Source organism: Diorhabda carinulata, chromosome 1, assembly GCF_026250575.1.
Source record: "Diorhabda carinulata isolate Delta chromosome 1, icDioCari1.1, whole genome shotgun sequence".
Classification (NCBI taxonomy): domain Eukaryota; kingdom Metazoa; phylum Arthropoda; class Insecta; order Coleoptera; family Chrysomelidae; genus Diorhabda; species Diorhabda carinulata.
Genome location: NC_079460.1, coordinates 40,249,760 through 40,269,305, shown reverse-complemented (window position 1 = coordinate 40,269,305; position 19,546 = coordinate 40,249,760). Strand labels below are relative to the sequence as shown.

Genomic DNA, 19,546 nt, shown 5'->3' with positions numbered 1-19,546 from the left:
AAAATTATCTTTTAAGAGCTGGGAAGTGACATAAACGATTATTATTTTATTATTATTACTTCTTCTTCTACGAATGGACTAGTAGATTTTTCTATTTACGTATGGGATGGTGCTGAAACGTGTTTTTTGAACATCTGTTACATCGATAAAGGCGTCTTTGCATTTAAATTATCTACAAACAGCCGTTTTTGAGGACAAACTGTAGTAATTATTATACATTGATTTTTATTCGATTCTTCGCTTACGCAGATGTGCTATCAAGAGACCGTTTACAACTTATAACATTTTGTGTTAAAATTAGCATTATTTTGATATAATCGCTTGAAAAGCCAGTTCATGTGAGATTTCTTGGAAAAAAATTTAGTTCATTTAACAGGAACGGTTTTTGTGCTAAAGCTTCTGTTAACTCAAATTACCTCAAGTATTTTTCAGTATCTCGCAATCAAGCAAGTGCTGTACACTTACACATACAGTAATTGGATTTAGCAGGGCCTAATTTCGTATAATAGCGTATCATTTTATGCCATTTGGAAGATTAAACTATTACATGCATGTGTAAAACTTAATTTACAATAATGACTCGATGCAGCGAGTGTATTCTTCTTGGAATAATCAGTTGAGACACTCTTTTCTGTAGTATCCCCTTAAAAGGTAAAAGCATCTTTAAGAAATCAAATTCTCGGAAAGTACTTAACATTTTCTTCTTCTTTTAATAACAGTGTATGTATCAAGCGTTTAATTTATTATATCAGTTATAAAAATACTGGAATTTTATATTTTAACTGTTATTCCCTTTACTATTTCGTTTTTTTTTTTATTTCCACTAAAATGGATGCCAATCGCTTAGTTAATCTAGTCCCTTTCCTTAGATAACTGCGATTCAATATGTGGTTTTATCTCAAAATATTGTACATCTTCGTAAACAACAAAGTTGGTCTGCTAATCGTTATTAGCAAAACTACAAAGAACAATGATGGCATTTGTGTTGGAATTACACAACATGAAAAGAGCATATTTGTGTTTATGCAAAAAAAAACGTGAATTTTGCGAAATAGTAAATAACTTTATCTTCGATTTTTTCCTAAAGTTATTAGACAAGCTTGTTTTAACTAACGTTTTCGGTCAACGTACCGATTTTGGACTAGATAATCATACGGTAAGGCTGCTGCGAATCCTCGAATATAGGAGACTCAAAAATAATCAACAACGAAAACCTAGCTTGGAACAACCCAAGCGCGGACAGGATCCGAACCTGCAGCAAGTCTTCCTTACTTGAGAATTAAAATACGTTAAACTGTGGTAAGAAAAGGCAAAACAAAGAGACATGACTTCAGTCATATTGCTGCAAACAATCCTAAACTTTTACATTATAAGTAGTTAAGACAAATTCCTCAGACTGCAGCTGAATAGAGGAGGAAGAGCGAAGACTGGTCTAATCACAAGACATATAGAAGCAGACGATCTGGACTGACGGATCTGGAGAATAGAGGAGAAATTACATCCTCGGCAACTGTCAAATTTCCATTCATATACGGAAGAAAACCATAGGAATTGACCAAGTGGAGTACAGAGTTGCTCATCTTGAAATAATAATAAAATAAAAAAGGAAAATCTCTATATATGATTAGAAATTTAGTATTTTACAATGTTTTCTATAAAATTTCTATAAAATATATTATTGTTTATACGATAACGCGAGGATTGCCCAAAAACATGTAAATTCAATGTCTTCTGCTCAGTATCGTGAAGTGAAAGAGCCATTAAAATGTGAGGATTACTTAAATGTCATGATATAGCAGCATATCAAGAGCTACCATAGGTACAAACAAAAATTATTTAGAAATTATGTGAAAATCTAGTTGAAACCTGATTTAACTTTGTTTGACAGATAGAGAAGGAGATTTCAAACAAAACTTCATTTCCTACCTTCAAATCAATTTTATTATGACAAAATCCAAATAGTATTGGTTAAGTCCAGGAGAGATCCACAGCGGAATTGTGTGACGAATTATTTTTATAAAGCCTTCCAACCTACAGAAGAATATTGATTTCTATGGAATGTTTGTCCACGCGAAACCAACGTTGTCAAAAATACCTGATGTATTGCTTAGGTACCTCACGTATATTTGTTGCATTTGAAATAAAATATTTCCCCAAAAGTACCACTTTTTGGGAAGTACTTAGAATGTAATGTTGGATTCTCAGTTTTTAAAATGTAATAAATAGCAATAATTATCAATTAATCGAAAAAAGTCAAATAATTAATCAACTGAAGTAGAGACTGTTGAAATATTTATAAAATATTTGTATGGTACATACCATCCTAATTCTTCATATAAAGAGATTAAGTTGCATTTCAACTTAATCTGACACTTAAAATTAATTATGACGTAAAATAAGCACATAGGAACGTTGGTCCTAGTTTCTCGTGAATCCATCGACTAAAAAAACCATATATTTCTATGACTATTTTTGATTCAATCGAATTGGAGCCCGATATGTCATTTAATGCCTGTCATTCGAAAATTGACAGTCAGATAGACTTTACCTTTCGGTTACGTCAAGATATAATATATAAATTTGAATCTAAATTAAAGTTATATTTGGAAAGAACTTGTGTGCATTTAGTGGATTCAGAAGTACTAAAAGCTGCAGATATAGAAAAGATTATGAGTTCGACAAAAGGTGAGTCACAAAAATTTTTTTCAAAAACATATTCTAATATAGATTTTAATTTAACTGATGCGAGTGATTTTTTTAAATTTTGGTACAAAGTGCCACGCTTAGAGTTTGAAGCTCGACGCTTCAGTTTCCCTTTTGGAATCGTTTCTAAATTTGCCTACTCCTAATGTCGACATTTTCTTAGTTATTATTCTACTCTAATTTGTCTATTCTCTTACTTGGATTTAATTGGGGTTCAAAATCTTACTTTTTGTCAAAAAAAATAACCTCTATCCGCTATTTGTTCGCATAATAAAATTATGTCTTGAGTATCCACGTCGGAAAATTGAAAAGTGTTATATTTATGAATAGAAAATCCCCAAAATTCGATACCATGTGATATGCCTTTTTGAAATTTGTAATTTTTATATAGATACGTAGTGAAGAAGCAGTTGGAGAATTCTAAACCGAAATTGTAATTTCATGCAATTCTTTTTATTTAGTTTAATAACTCAAATGAACTTATCATTTAATTTATATACGAGGATGGTACCAGAAGTACCTCGCGTGACCTAGAGATGGAGGTAGTGGCTTGAAAAATACCACTGTATTTGAAAGTTAACAATCTACTAGCTTTTACCCGCGGCTTCGCTCGCATCGAATCCATTAAATAAGTATCAGAAATCATTATAATAGAAAAGAACGAACTCTGTAGCTATATTAGAACCTGAGATATAGATCTTTGAATGTAGAAAAATTGCCAAAAACCTACAAAAATCCATAACTCCACATTGAATGTCCGCGCCTAGCTCCTCTCCAACTCAACCGATTTAAGTGTTCAAAAATTGAAAAGAAAGAGGGTGTTTCAGCGAGTGTTCTTAAATCAAAAAGAAGTCTCTATCTTGAATAGAACCTGAGATATTGAGGATAGTGAAAAACTTAGTGGATGGCTGATCTGTGCACCAATACCTCTCATTGAAGAAAAAAAATTAAGCAAATCGGTTGGGTAGAACGCCTGAACGGACACGGAATGGAAATCACCAATTTTTTAAATATATAAGATACAGCATACGATTCAAGTTAGAAGACGCCACGTTGTTTAGTATTTGTTTGGTAGCCATCAACAGTGAAAGTTTTCAGTGAATTGGTAAACATGGAAAAATTGGTTATCGTTATATGATAAAATACTTAAATAGATTCTACTCTGGGGAGACATCTCCTTCGTTATAAACAGTAAAATATTAGGTAGCAGAGTTTAAACCAAGCCTTACGACCTGCGATGACCAGTGGTGTATCTAGTGAGGTAACCATTCCAGAAATGTTGAAGAAAATCCACAAAGCTGTACTGGATGATCGTCTACTAAAGTTCGCGACATAGTGGGCATAGTGCGGTACATCAGATATTAACTAAACATTTTGACATGAGAAAGCTGCGAGAGAGCGATGGGTGCCGCGTCTAGTCACAATGGAACAAAAACAGCATCGTGAAGATGTTTCCATCGAGTGTTTAGCAACATTCCACAAAATGTTTGCGCCATTGACCTTTCTATTTGCAGGCAATGTCAAGGCATAGGTTTTATGGGATGCGCGCGAGATAATTTTTCATTGAAAAAAACTATCAACGGCGAGTATTATACGGATTTGCAACATTTGAGCGAAGAAATCATGCGAAAACGCCCGCATTTGACTAAGAAGAAAGTGTTTGTTTCATCAAGACAAATCACCAGCACACACATCCGTTATTGCAATGGCCAAAATGAATTAACATTAATCGCCAGATTTAGCTCCCTCGGATTATTTCCTGTTCCCAGACTTGGGACTGTTGCTTGGAGGTCAAAGATTTTGATGAGCTTGACGATTCTTATTATCGAACTTATCGAACATCGCTGGGAAAAGGGTATGGAACTAAAAGGAGATTGCGTTGAAAAATGAATATATTTTTTTCCAAAATTTTTGTGTTTCTTCTATTGGGCCAGGTATTTCTGAGACCATTCTCGTATGTGGTGTTTCTCAATTATATAAGATCAACAATTGCTATAGTTGATTCGCTATTTAAGTTGGAAGTTGTTAATTAATTAGAGTGAATTTTCGACAATGACACTATAAGGTTGAATCCTAGGTGTCTGATTAGATTGTTCAAGGTCATTGAATTTTGGTTGTTGCCCTCTGTCATTACTATGAAATATGATCTTAATGAATTTTAATTGTATTGAAATCAAATCAACGTCCTGTGACTCATCAGATAAAACTTATCACAGGCGTTTAAGAGTACCGAATACGCAATCTTTCAGGTTACTTTAAAAACACCCTGTATATTAATATATAGTTTATATTACTTGACTTACTATTGAGAACTTTATAATTCCTTTTTCGATTAACATGATAATAGCAAACAAAACAGAGTAAAAAAAATCAAACCAAAAAACGATTTCTAATAACTGCTTCACAATGCATCAAACACCTTATAAATCTTAACGTGTGTTTGTGGTGTTGAAGACTTCATTTGGAACTAATTGCATGACGATGATATGGCATATTCAACGCCGATTTTTGTTTTATTAACTGTTTCAAAAAAGCAAAACCTGATGGATATTATACGAGAGCATCTCACAATTATTTAAAATAAAAATAGATATACTAGTATACTAGATCATTATCATCATCTACAATGAATATATCTTTCATTTGACTAATCATAATCTGATTCTACTGGTATTATTATGTTTTAGTTCGTATACTACTCGTATAAGGATTTATTTTAGGTGTAAGGCTTTTAAATGAAATTATAATTAAATAATTTAACGAAATTTCTATATTTGAAAGAATTCGTAGTAATAGTGCTGCCATCTGTTCAAATAATAATAAAGCTGAACCTGCAGATGAAGAGAAGCAGATGTCACCAGTATATATGTATTTCAAAGAGCTTCCATTTATAGTCCGAGCCGGATATTTTTTCATATCAATTATTATTTTTATTCAATTACATTTGATACAAGGCAGTAATTTCAAAATTAGAAGTATTTAATATTTTTTTTTTTTTCAGGAAAACGCATTATCGACTCGTTAATCAGACCAACCCGTAAGTTATTTACAATTTATAGTTTTTATTAGTACTTATATTGATAAAATTCTGCTATTTCCAGGTCCTCTAAAAAATCAAAAAGACAGACGCTCATCTATTTACCTATATAGAATCACAAATGATCCAAATCCGGAATCCAGTATCGCTGGTATTTATGAATCATAATTTACGCGCTTCATTTTGTTTTCTCGAAGCTAGAAACAATTTTTATCTTGTATTTATTCGTATTTCCTAACAAAAAACGTAAACATATACTGATTCCTGTATATTTTTAAACAGAACCAAAATTCGGCAGAGGAAAAAAAATCCATGTATGGTTAAACGGGGAAGCCCATTGTTACGAATTGACCGTCAATCCCAATGACTTCAGAACCTGGAACGCCATTCTTCGTTTTTTCACCAACAGCATCAAACCAGTCTTTGGAGCTATTACAAGATTGCTTGCGTTAAGTTCTATGCAGTACATCGACTGTTTTGATGCGCTGGATCCCAATGAAAGATACGTGGCACTTGGTGCAGCTTGCAAATTCAAAATGGCACCTGGAGGGTGAGTATTAGATAAACATTATAAAACTAATAACAAAAATAAAAAATTTTATTTTGGAGAATCGATAATTATGAATAATTAATTGTGTTTGGAATGTATCGGGTAGACAACTAACAATATCTCAAAAACGGATGAAATATAAAAAAGTGGCTCCAAAAAATATGTAATATGATCCGTTCCTGAGATATCGCCGACGGTCGTTGTTAGTTGCATCGGGTACTGGTGAAAGTATTTATTGTATTCAAAAAGGAACATAATATCCTAATAAATAGGTTATTGGCAATGTTACACAACAGACGGAAGTCTTCTTCTTCTCTTCTCATTTCTTCCATGCTTTTCTACATTTAGAAATACTTTTATTCCTTGCAGATTATGTCCCATTCTATTTGATTGTATTTTCCATCTATTTTTCTGGAATATTTCATGCCAATTGCTTTCATACTTCCCCAACCAGTTTCCTTTTTGCTCTGACAGCGAGTTGAATTGAAATGATTGCTTCTATTAAACATACGTCTATCACTGTTGGAGATATGATGTAGCTACTACAGTTGGTGTGGGAAAATCAAGAGTTCTAATTTTCATTTCATGGATGCCGACCATAGTCTCCAAGAAAAAGGAATATTTGATTGCAATTGTGAATGAACTTGACGGTTGATAAAAAAGGCAAACCAATTCAAAGAAATTAAACACAGAAATTCGAAGGGAATTATTGGATTTTGGTGTTGTAGTGACAAACTCAATTTTACGAAAAGTTCATATTACTTCTGGAAGACAAAAGAACTAAGGAAACAACAATTTTTAACTCAGAAAATGGTATATTTTCAAAAAACTTTTAGCTAAGTTGATTTGCACTGAAAAAGAAAAAATTATAACGAGTGTTATATTCGACGTGTGGTTCGACGATGATGAACATTAGTTATCAGCACTCAGCTATCAGTCATCTTATCATGCCTCGGCTGCTTCTTAGGTTTATTCTTGGTTCCTTAAAAATTCCTCTGATGTTCTCCCTCAAACCTGGTATTTTACTGTTTCGTATGTTCTTTTTATTGCCTTTACTAATGGTATTATTACATATCCTTCTTAACATTTCTCTACCTATAGTGCCAAAATTACTAACTTAGCCTGAGTTCCACATATCACATATTTATTATCAAAAGTCTTGAAATTAAATTCCATTTTGCAGATATCATACCTCTTCCGAAAAGGAACTGTACCAACGAGGAAAGGCAACAAAAAAATTTTACTCCGGAGAAATGAATAAGAAAGTCTTACCATTTTTGAAAGAAACGGGAAGAAAAAATCTTACTATAGTCTATTTAGTAGTAAACGGTAAAAAATCTCAAATTCCCCAAAAGCTTGTTCTTAGTTCCAAGGAATTAAAAGATTGGGTATTGATATACAGATATCTAAGTAAAGTTTTAGATATTCCTGATGGTATTTCTAGGTGGGTTTGGATATCATTGTTACTTATATATTTTACTGATAATATTCTATAAATTTTAAGCATATGTACTATCTTCGGTGATGAATTAAAAAAACCTTCAGAATTTCAACACGGTTACCTTTACGTAGCCGTATCATTCAAAGAAGAATTTGTTGAAATGGATTACTTAGGTTTGTTTTATGAATATGTTAGTAAGTATAAAAATAGTTATACGTTGGCGATACATCGTGCTTCTTCGCGTGCCGGAAAACATTATTCGGCGTTTAGAAAAATTGAAAGAAGAGCCAATAATTCGAACAGTTTCAAAGACAAACAGTTGCAAAGTATACCTAATATGCAAAAAGAGAGAAAACCGAAGAGTTCGTTGAAACAAATACATCAGGCTGGTCATAAGGATACACGGACACGGTAATTATTTGAACGTAGTAAAGTTGGTTATAGAATGGTTATAATGTCTCAAAAATATCATTTATTCTAGATCTGAATCACAACAAACCGGTAGAGTGGTTACAATTGTGGAGCATAACCCTTCAACAAGATCCGACTCTGCAAAGATGGAACGCTTAATCCGAGCGGAGTTAGAGAAGCAATTGGAAGCTCACGGTGAGTTCTTGTAAACACAATTCAGAATATTTTCTTCTTATTCAATTGACATGAAAATAAGTCGCGAATATTTATATACAAAGGTAACACCAAAAAATCTATCGATACGATACGAGTTATCACTGGTATCAGTGAATCAATGGTAGCTTCTTGTAAAAACTCTATAAAAAGGAGTGCAGTTTTTAACGCAATGTATAATGCGGTCATAAGAACAGGCTACTTTCCACTATAATGAAAAGTTGCTCAAGTTTTATTAATACCAAAGATTGAAAAACCTGCTGAGGAACTGAAGTCTTTTACCAATCATGTCCAAACTACTCGAAAAAAAATTACTCCTGTAAAAATTTGAATCAACTCTGAGGAGTAAGCAATTAATACCTAACCACCAGATTGGCTTCAAATTACAGCATAAACATGATACCTTAGAGCAAGTACACTGCATCACCAAAAAGAACCAGTCATTCTAAAATGAAGAATACTGTTCTGTTGCCTTTCTGGACATAGCACAGACTTTTGACAACGTATGGGGGAGAGAGAGAAAGGGAAATACTTTATTATCAAAAAATTGCTACAATTTTTAGACAGAAGCTTGTAAAAACTAAAAAAAAAAAAAAACATAAAAATAACTAAATAAACATACAAATAAAATAAAATTCCAATATACAGAAGAAAATCACACTTAGTAACAAAATTGTAGGTAATAGTAATAGATAATAATTAGTATATAAGTCCACAGCAAAAATTAAACCAGTATACAGCATGTCCGGAATTAAATATTATTATTAGAAGAATAGAAGGTGTTTACAGGCAGCTTCCAGTAAATATGAGAAAGAAATATTTAATATTTCCCAGAAATATGCTGTAAGGCTTAGCAACCATCCCAATAATCTGGTGAGGAACCTAATGATATCACCCAATCGACGAAGGCTATATAGATTTTAGGACTGTTAGACTTAGGAAGACTCATAAATTTAGTAATTAGCATATTCCAGATCCCAATGTCCAACTAAATAATTTATTTAAAATAGTAAATAAGAGAAAATAGTTACTTTTCTATTTCCTACATGTCCTGTTGAGCGTAACAATCCATTTGCTTATCCTAACTACTTTACAGATTGAAAATAAAGTAGGATATTCCAAAAACAATCTTCTTATACCACGGCAACATCGTTCATTCACAAGGAGTCGTAGCACAACTTTCTCAAAACTTAATAAAACGCATTGTATAAATGAGGAAATTTTAATTTAGTTTTTACAATGTTGAGACATGCTCAAAGTTTTGTTTTACATACTTTTGAAAAATAAATCACGTCTCCAATTCGCGGAGACATGCGCTATGTAGGCAATTTCTTCCTGAATATTGTTCTTTAAGAGTGATTTTTAAAAACCCCATAGAAAAAAAATCATCTGCGGACAAATCAAGATATGAGTCCGGCCTTTGAAAATCGCTCTTCATTGCGAAGATGCGTTCTAGGAAGTGTTTCCTCAAAACAGTCATCGCTGTTTTAGCAGTGTGTACCGTAGCGCCGTCTCGTTGGAACCAAATCCCCTAAGTACCTTATCTGGTCGTGAGAAAAAAACTTCATTTTCCATAAAGAACCAATAATTACATGTGACAAAATAGCACACTGTGACTTTAGGGGAATGTTTCTCATCCATTCTTGGACTTCGTCCATGGATGCTCAACAGGATGTCCTTTCTCAAGTGCGCGTGTGTATGGTATGTTATTCTGGATCAACTGATCGATTTTTTTTTTTTTTTATATTTTTCAGATAAAAATATTACCGAACTTGAGCAAAATAATTCAAAAGAAGATAAACAAACTATGACTTATTTCAATAAGCGTCATAGTACAGGTAATTACAACTGTGCTGTAAAAAAGCTATCACAATGTTCTTTCATTAATTTATTTTAATTATAATTAACAGAATTTCAACCGAAGACCAGTACCAGTTCCAATATGACAACTTTTGCAGAATTGGCAGGTAAGTTTACTCTTGAATGAATAACTGAAAGTTAACTCGATATGAAAATTTTCTAAAAACATATTCTTTTTCATTATTATAATTATATTTAATAGAATCTCAACGTAAGGATAGCTCTTCTTCAAACATGACAGCCATCACCGAACTGGCAGGTAAGTTTTCTAGAATTAGGAGTCTCCACTACTGTTCAATGAACTCTCAAACTCAAAATAATTATACAGTAGAACCTTAATAACTTTAATCTCGACAATTTAATAATCTCTATAGATTATTAAAAGGTCGTGCTCCCTTTCCCTCGGAGCCCAAAATCTCTTTTACTCAAAATACGAACCCTCTATAACTTAAACGAACTTGGTTAGACCAGTGTAGAATAGTGTAGAAATAAAAACATTAGTGTTGGCGGACATATACTAAAAGAAAAATAGGAAGACTGAGTCACTGCAAATCCTTAATTTTAAAGCCAGTAATGGTTGGTTGAAAAATTTCAAAAGGCGACATGATCTGGGGAAAGTGCAAGCATAAGCAAAGAAGTATGCAGAAAATGAAAAAGTCAATTGGACAGTATAATAAATGGATACGACCCCAATGATGTCGACGCAACGGGACTATTTTTCAAATGTCTTCCTGACATAACATTAACATTTTAAAAGGAAAAATGTCATGGAGAGAAACACAGCAAGGATCAACTAATGATTCCGCTTTATACAAATTCTACAGGCACAGAAAAATTCAACGCATTAATGATTAGCAAATCAAAAAAAAAACTCGTTGATTTGCGGGTTGTTAATCACTACCACTACCGGAGAATAAAGTATTGATGTGAATTAAATAAGGGTCTCTTCGAAGATTCCTCACATGCGATGATGAAGTAGCCACAGCAGGAACGTTAATAGAAGAAGATATCATCATGAGCCGTAAGATCCACCTACGATTATATTTATCAACGAAGCAAGGAAAGCTGTAAACACTTGCCGATCTTTTATAGAGCAATGCGGTAATAGACAGAATGGTATTGTGTGAATAGTTGGAAACAAAAAAAAAATAGTGATTTTGTATGTAGAATAAAATAAAATTTAATAAATGTAGGAATGCACCTATGTATCAACATTTGAAAGCCTTAAACAAAGCTCATAAACGAACCTTTGTAAGTAAAAATATAAACCAATGAAAACTCTTCAACTTAATAAACCATCACTAAGTAAAAACCTTGATAATCAAATTATCTTTTGGTCATTATGTTATTGAAGTTCTACTGTATATAAAGACACAGATCTCATATTGATAAATGGAATTAATGAATTTTAAATGATTCCGAATTAAGAATTGGTACTCCATATTACTTTCTTTCAGTTCACAGCAGTGAAACCCCTAGTGAAATTACTGAGAGTATATCAGAATCCTTGGCTGAAAGTCCTACCTATACAATTGTGAAAATACCTTCATCGCCACGGCGATTAACAGTTATGGATGCCTCAATAAACACAAATAATATTTCTATCGCATCTGGATCTAAAAATACTAACATTTACACGAGAGAAGGTATACACCACTCCTTAAGGCTGGGATACATATATCATGCACACTTCTGATCTGACTCCGATCCGATTGTACCCCCTGAAAGCGAATCAGTACGGGATTGGTATGATTGAACTCACATATTATACAAGCAACTATTGTCAGTCTTGTTTTATTCGAAGAATATCTCGACGGTCTTGCGCGAAATGCTGCTGGACGACAAAACAACGTTTTCCCGGTAATTTTAGAATATTGCATCGACAAAAAAATGCTCAGAGACACGAATCTTAAAATACAACGAATAGACAAAGGTTTCATGGAGAAAAATGAAATCTTTTTTTTGTAAATAAAATTTTAACAGTTAAATGCACATTTTTTGTATGGAAAAGGGGGAACGTCAACTTCGTTGTAGGGTAAAAGGAAGATGGTCATTAAACACTCAGGCTTCATCACATCAGTTATGTTTATTAAAGATTACAACACAATTACTAAAATAAAGGTTTTGTCATATTCATTTCGGGACTGACTTTTTTGTTTTTTTACTGCTTTCTTGCGTCCCGGCTTTTCTACACGTTCAGCTTTTGGGAGGTTACTGTTGATGCAAACCATGTTTCAGTCACATTCTAAATACGAATGACCACGAATCGGAAAATTCATCTTAATCTTATCAAGTCTTTTTACATGGTGGACTAGATAATGGACCATTCTAGAAACGGTCCAGTTTTTATTCTGGCCCCCACAGGAATCGCAGAATATATCCAGTTCTTTGACTTTAGTGTCAAGTTTAGTCATAATAAAACTGAACAAAAATAAAGCAACTTCATCTACTCCTTTTTTTGCAACTGTCTCGTTATAAGCATAAAAATATGATTCATTATTTGATAGGACATGTATATTTAACTTGCACACTGTGAGCTAATGTTTGTAATAAACATCATTGGTCGTTATGTTAGGGACCGGAAAGTTTTTTTGAAAGTCCATAGCTATATTCTCTTTACTTTCATCTTTTTGACTACTTAGTCTTGATTGTTCCTTCCTAACATAATACATCGTTGCTTTTGTTAAATGTAGTTTGTTCTCTTTTGACAGATTTTTTAATTTTGCTTCTGTTATTTTCTTTTCTTCACTTCCTTCTTGACAATTTCTTAACCCAGTGTGTATAGCTTTTACCTCTGCTATGTTCGAGTCACAGTTGCTGCAAGTATCTTTACGTGTTAATCCAAATCCTATATTAAACTTTTCACTAAAAATTTGCCTATATCTTTTATTAGATAATAAATTTTTTGGGTATTTTTCTTTGAACAACTGATACATTTTCTTTACACTCAACTCAGATGGCAAGTATAGTTTTTTTGTCTTTTTAAGGCTGTAATATGCTTTTTCCCCTTTAAAAGAAGCAATATGATCGTATACTGCATCAAAAGTTTCCTGGGACAGTTTGTGTTTTCTGATTGTATGCCTACTTCTTCGCTTATCAACAGGATGACTGCCGTTTTTTAAGTATCTTTGTATTATTTCTATTTTTGTTTTTGACACCCCATGTAATGAGCAGAATGCTTTAAAGCAAATAGGAATGTCTACAATGCCACCATCTCTTACTATATATGAATATGAGGCAGTGTGAAGCTTGGCGGCATCTTCATCTTGTCTAGGCCTACGCCTATTACGGCTTATTCATCGAAAAACACACTTCTAAGTACACAGCATAACCTCGAAACTGAACCTACAGCTACACTCCACACAAACAAACAATAAGAAAAGTATCAGCTGACAATAGTAGCAGTGCTGCTAGTCTGACATTTCTCCTTTTTCCCTTGAACCACATTGACATTCCCCCTTTTTCTCCTGTACTGAAGTCGGATCGGAAGTATGTGTGATATATGTGTCCCTTAAGTTCGCATATCTCACCTCCAATAATTATTTCTATTTTAGTGAACAGTAAGATAGCTATGGTGAAACCTACAATTCGAGAGTCCACAATAGTGATTACAAACTTGAAAGATCCTCGTAAAGTATGTTGAATTCTAGTTAATTTTATTTAGACAGAATCGTAGCATGCGAACTTTTAAATTTATTTCTCAATACTAAAAATACAAAAACAGTGTGAATGTTGAGAACGAGTGAAACAACACGAGGAGTTACTTTGAACGCAGTTGATTTTGTGAATATTCGCCTCAAATTTTACTCAAAAATTAACCTCATCTCTAAATATAAAGCTAAAGTTTGGTCCAATTTGTTTTGGAATGATCCACATCCACTAGTTATTCCAGACTTTGCACCGTCAGATTACTATTTATTCAGATCCATTTTTGGGAATTTTTGCGTGGAATAAATTTAAATCCAACGGAGATATTGAAAATTCAGTGCGACAATTTATTTTTTGCATCCAAGTCCAAAGAATAATTTTACCAAGGTCTTAAAGAGCTTCCTGAACGTTGGTTGAAATGCATATCAAACGATGGGCTTTACTTCGAATCTTCAGGGTAATATGAGAACAGGACATTGATGATGTTCTGTGAACCAATTTTTTCCAGCAAGACACGTCCACATATTAGACGTCGACCTAGGAAAATTTTATAGAACTAATTAGGTTTAAGATTTAAATCCATCTAATTTGTGTGGGATATGATGAGAAAGATACTGTCCAATTCGCACAATCTTTCACTGTGTACAAGCGGACATCGACATTCATCAAAGTTTAGACAAATACATAATTTTTTTATTTGATTTCATGTTAATTAAATTGCTTGCTGATGTTATCATTTCTCTCTTTATCTAAGGTGTTATAACCATACCACAAATAGATTCTATTTATAGATCAAGAAGGTAATTCTTGTATCGAGTCAAAATACCCCTCCAGTTCATCTAACAAACAGAGAAGACATAACTGTATATAATATACCGAAGAATAAATACCTTGACAAACAAAGCAATAAAGCTGGATACAAACTGGAAGAACTTACGAGAGGTGAGTCAAAGTTATCGTTACAACGAAAATAATAGTAATAAAACTAGGAATAAAACTAAAGAATCTACTTGTAAATAGTCTTGTATGGATAGTAAAGATTCATCATATCAAGGTGATTTTTTGTGATAAATTCGAAAAGAGTTTATATTATTAGAAAAAATATACACTAAACTTCTAATGTTAGGGTGATATTACACCTTTACAATCTTCGTATAGGGTACATTCCACTTAAAACCCAAAATATCTTTTATCTCATTCTTATGGAAGGTGGGGTAAAGAGTCATCTGTGTGTACATGAAAAAATGTCCGTTGAAAGGTGGTGAATAAAGGCGGCGCTACATTACTATAAGGGTAAATTTCTTCAAGTTTATATTTAGTACATTATTTTGTACAACACGAGTCGTTTAAATTCTCATGAATGAACGTCTAGTAACAACATGTACGTTATAAATATTATCAGTACAGGGTGTGGGCATAAATAGCCACTCTAAACGGTGTTAATACTAGTTCCCTAACAATGAATTTTTTCATCACATGTGTCCATCCATTATAAAGGCTATGCTCCAACTCCCGCACTTTTCACTCTCTCCGAAATGAGAGGAGGTGTATCTCATCCGTCATTTTCAATGTACATTTTAGTTTGATTAATTAAAAACCAACTCCAAAGACAGTGCAGTGGCTAATATTACGATTGATTACGATTAATATAAGTGGAAATTTGAGTTATTCATAATAAGTACCTACCTTATTTAGAGAGATAAATTTACCAATCAAAATTAAGATGTAATAAATCGAAAGGTCCAACTGTTAGAAAGACTCGTCAAAATAATTGAAACCGAATCCAACAAAGACATGCATCAGGTCTTGATGCGATTCAAAATGGTAATCTCCATACCAGGATCATTTTGGTACTGACATCCTTAGTCGCAATTTTACAACGTCAAAACTGTTTATTCAACTAAATCCTAAACTATGGATTAAATTCTAGTTTACACCAAGAATAAGCAAAGTTGCTTTATTATGCAGGTCATAGTTAATCCCACATTTTTTGTCAGTTATCAGTCTCGCGGATATGTAACCTTACATTTCCTATAAAAAAATTGCTTATATTGATTTTGAATTTTAATTATATAAACAAAACCGAACAAAAAGGATGAAAATATTGCTACTGCTCTCTAGTGGTCGGGTACACATTTCAAGGTACGCAAAAGTCGTACTTATGTGTTTCTATGAGCTCTGCATTTTTTGGTTTTGACAAATACAATCAGAAGTCCCCTTCAAATTAAAGTTGTTTCTAATCCATACGAAGTATTTGGTCCGAATTGCACGTTGCACGACTTCGATGTACGTTCCACCTATACCTTCAACACTTCGCGGGCTTTTTCTGTTGATGAAATTTTCGCGATCGTGAGCATTGTGAGTGGAATGTACCCATATATAACCCATTAAAAGAATTGAAAACAATATTTTTTTTATAAGGTTCACGAAATGAAACATCCACTTTTGACTACGAAAAGACCCAAAATATATTTGCCTCGATATTTACAAGGGAAGAAAATTCGCTTCTGGAAATTTCAGATGTTGATATTGACGACAAAACTCATACTTCCAGTTACGCAGAATCAGATATAAGTGAAGAGGATTATTTAGAAGGTAAAATTTGAAAAAAGCCATTATTTTCTTTTTTATTTTGTACTAAGGCTATAGCAATTTTGAACTTTATATATACACTTTATACACTTAAATGAGTTACAGAATTTTGTCCAATACTTACAATAAATATATATTTAGATATTTGAAATACGAGGGTTGTCAATTAAATAAGTTTCCCAAGGAACTACGGACGCTAGGAATACTTGTAGCTAGTTTCCTTTTCTCACAGTTCCCGCCGCAGCGAGCTGTCTACAACGATCATTCTTGTCTTGGTAGCCGTAGAAGATAAATTCTCAAAATTTCTTCAAACAAATGATAGAAATACTATAATTTTTACTATTCTTGAAATACGGCAATAGAAACCCGTTTGTACATACGAGTGTCCGCAACTGGATTACAATGCTTTTTAACTAGTTACTACGTTTATAATTCTGTCTACAAAAATCGCTTCGTTATTTTATTTAATTATATTTATTAATTGAAAATGGTAGCGTGAGATACCACGTGTTAGATTTTCTATATACCTACTCATAAACACTAGAGCATACAACTTTAGCCTTCAAAATGACATTACAGATAGATTTTGGTGTCGATATTTTTGACAGAAAATTTGAAGAATTTTTATATATAATAAACTTTTTAGGGCATTCCTCTGCCGAGGAAATATATATGAAAGAAGGATGTTCACAATCTTCCATTTCCACTGATTCCATTGAAAATGCATAGGTATTCATAGGCTTGCTCACATAAAAAAAAATAGCAAACTTTTTGAAAATTTTCATTGAAAAATCTGGTTCGAATTAATGTAAATTATAAAAAATAGATCTTGAAATAAATTTTTGTGAGATATTACACAAATTTGTATTTTAATTTAATTATACTTTAATGGGAACATATAACATTAGTTTTAAAGAATTATAAATCAGTATGACAACGCCGCGACCAACCATGGTCAGGAAATATTAATGAGCTGCTCAGGAGCGCATCGTTGCCAATTTCAAGTTGTCAACTGTCATATGGATCATCACAACCATCTCTTTTTGAGTCTATTTTTATTTTTCGTGTTCCCGCCAGATTTATATCAGTCGTTTTCTTTGCCTTATCAGTTATCAGGATACATTGGAGTAAGTAGCTACTAATTCATGCTCAATCTAAAGAAACAATTTTGAAAGTTTCAACGTGTCGTGGGTTAGTATTTCCTTCGTTTTTTCTGTCCTTGTTGATCCAAAGAAGATATACAGGAAGCCATTTGAACAACGAAAATAAACTTTCTTATTTTTGAAATCAGTTTTAAATACGGAAAATCTGATTGGGTTAACCAGAATCTTAATCTTAATCTTAATTTGGTTATACTTCGTTGTATTAAAATTTAGAGTAAAGTCCGTGTATTTGAATAAATCTAATATACAATTGAATAAATGTCTAGAAACAGAAAAAAACTATAAATACGAAAAATCGTGGCAAAAATTCATACTCGAAATAAGAGATTTTTAAATTTTAACTTTCCATCAGAAACAGACATTTGAAAACTTTTATAAACATTTCGATCTGGGTTAGAATCCGCAATCATCTGATGGGTGATCTATATGACTGTAGATCATAATTGATAGAAAGCCTTATGTCTTTCTGAAATAGTTATTAAGTAAGTAAGGACAACTGAACTGATGAACAGGTTGATATGCATTATTTTGATCAACAAATGATGGCGAACCTGAAGGAAAGATTCATAATGGATTTGATACAAAGTCGAAATGTCAACGTTTTGTTCTCTCGTTCAAAAATTATTGAAAAAAACTAATTTTATAACAGAAGAGACTTAAAATCAAGACGATTTACAAACATTAACATGTATAAAAGGTCTAAGAAATAAAAAATTAAAGAAGTTTAAAGTATTATGAGCATTTCTATTATAGAGAGTAGCAAATCAACAGATAGTATTTAATTAATGGAAATAATGAGTTTATAACTTCTTGGAAATATTGTTTACATTAGGTAAAACTTATTTAATGGTTACAGCATAGTAAACTCATGTTTTACCAAATAGAACAGCCTGAATGTTATCTTGAATTTCAATTCTACTTATTTTATATTAAAGCATCATATCCTACTGTAGTAAATCTAACAAAAATTAAGTTTAGAAATTCTCAACAAAAAAATAAGTAATTTGCAGAATATAATTTTTGTTCCCCTGTATATTAAATGAAATTTATGAAAATCTTAATGAGTAGCAACAAGTTCTTTTGGTATTATTAAATGACCTGTAAATTGTTGAACACATCTTTGAAATTCAAGTTGATATACATTAGAAAAACCATAAAATTGATATGCTGTTATCCTATAAAACACACTACTTATTACAAAATAATTTTACAATAAGCTTTCGATTTTTCTATGAAACTTTTTCATACCTTTTGAGACAAAAAAGTTATTGAACTCTGTAGGTATAAATTGTGGATGCCTTAAAAAAATACAATCAGAAATTTTTCAAATAACATTGTGAAGTTCCTTAAGTATGTTCATAAAAAATTTTCTTGCTATTATCAATATTTTTATATATGGTCCAAATGAAAGTAGAAAAATTTTTACCACAAAAACAATAGTTTTAAAGATATTTCAATTAGAAATAACCACTGGAACGGGAATTATTTTGAAAACCGGCAGATTTACAGAATTTTTATGAAGAATAAAATTTCTTTTATTTCCTGAAATATTTCTACTATCCATAACTATAAATGTCCATATACAAACTCATAAATATTATGGAAATGAGCAAAATTCCATTTATTTGAAGATCTGGATAAGTGGAGAAACCAAGCTAGAATTAATTTGGAAAGATGTATTTGTAGAAACTATATAAATTTATATAACATATAAATATGTTTGCTAAAGCCTAAAATGCATGCCTACGAGTAGGTCTAATACACAACTACATAGTTTTTGAACCAAGTATACATCTAAGTACTCACCCATAGCTTTATTGGTAAAGTTCAATTTAACTAAAACTACACAAAAACGAGATATTCCACTAAAATGAAAACTAGTCAATATGCTATTTTACATCGAAAATATGATATAATCACTAAATTTT

The 19,546-nt window shown here is 32.2% G+C and overlaps 1 protein-coding gene across 1 annotated transcript; it reads left to right on the top strand.

Moving 5' to 3' along the window:
- Positions 1 to 2,548: 2,548 nt before the first annotated feature.
- Positions 2,549 to 17,296, top strand: LOC130892484 (uncharacterized). The gene is made up of 15 exons (XM_057797925.1): positions 2,549 to 2,685; positions 5,705 to 5,740; positions 5,805 to 5,891; positions 6,023 to 6,290; positions 7,474 to 7,734; positions 7,795 to 8,142; positions 8,213 to 8,337; positions 10,110 to 10,193; positions 10,266 to 10,322; positions 10,418 to 10,474; positions 11,673 to 11,861; positions 13,770 to 13,849; positions 14,655 to 14,805; positions 16,285 to 16,458; positions 17,102 to 17,296. The coding sequence occupies exons 1-15, from the start codon at positions 2,670 to 2,672 to the stop codon at positions 17,182 to 17,184; spliced, it is 2,016 nt and encodes a 671-aa protein (XP_057653908.1). The 5' UTR covers positions 2,549 to 2,669; the 3' UTR covers positions 17,185 to 17,296.
- The last annotated feature ends 2,250 nt before the right edge of the window (positions 17,297 to 19,546 follow it).

Excerpts from the sequence above, each read along its gene's own strand:
- LOC130892484 (XM_057797925.1), top strand. Across the intron at positions 8,143-8,212 it reads CATAAGGATACACGGACACG|ATCTGAATCACAACAAACCG; the intron begins GTAATTATTTGA and ends CATTTATTCTAG. Across the intron at positions 10,194-10,265 it reads CAATAAGCGTCATAGTACAG|AATTTCAACCGAAGACCAGT; the intron begins GTAATTACAACT and ends TATAATTAACAG.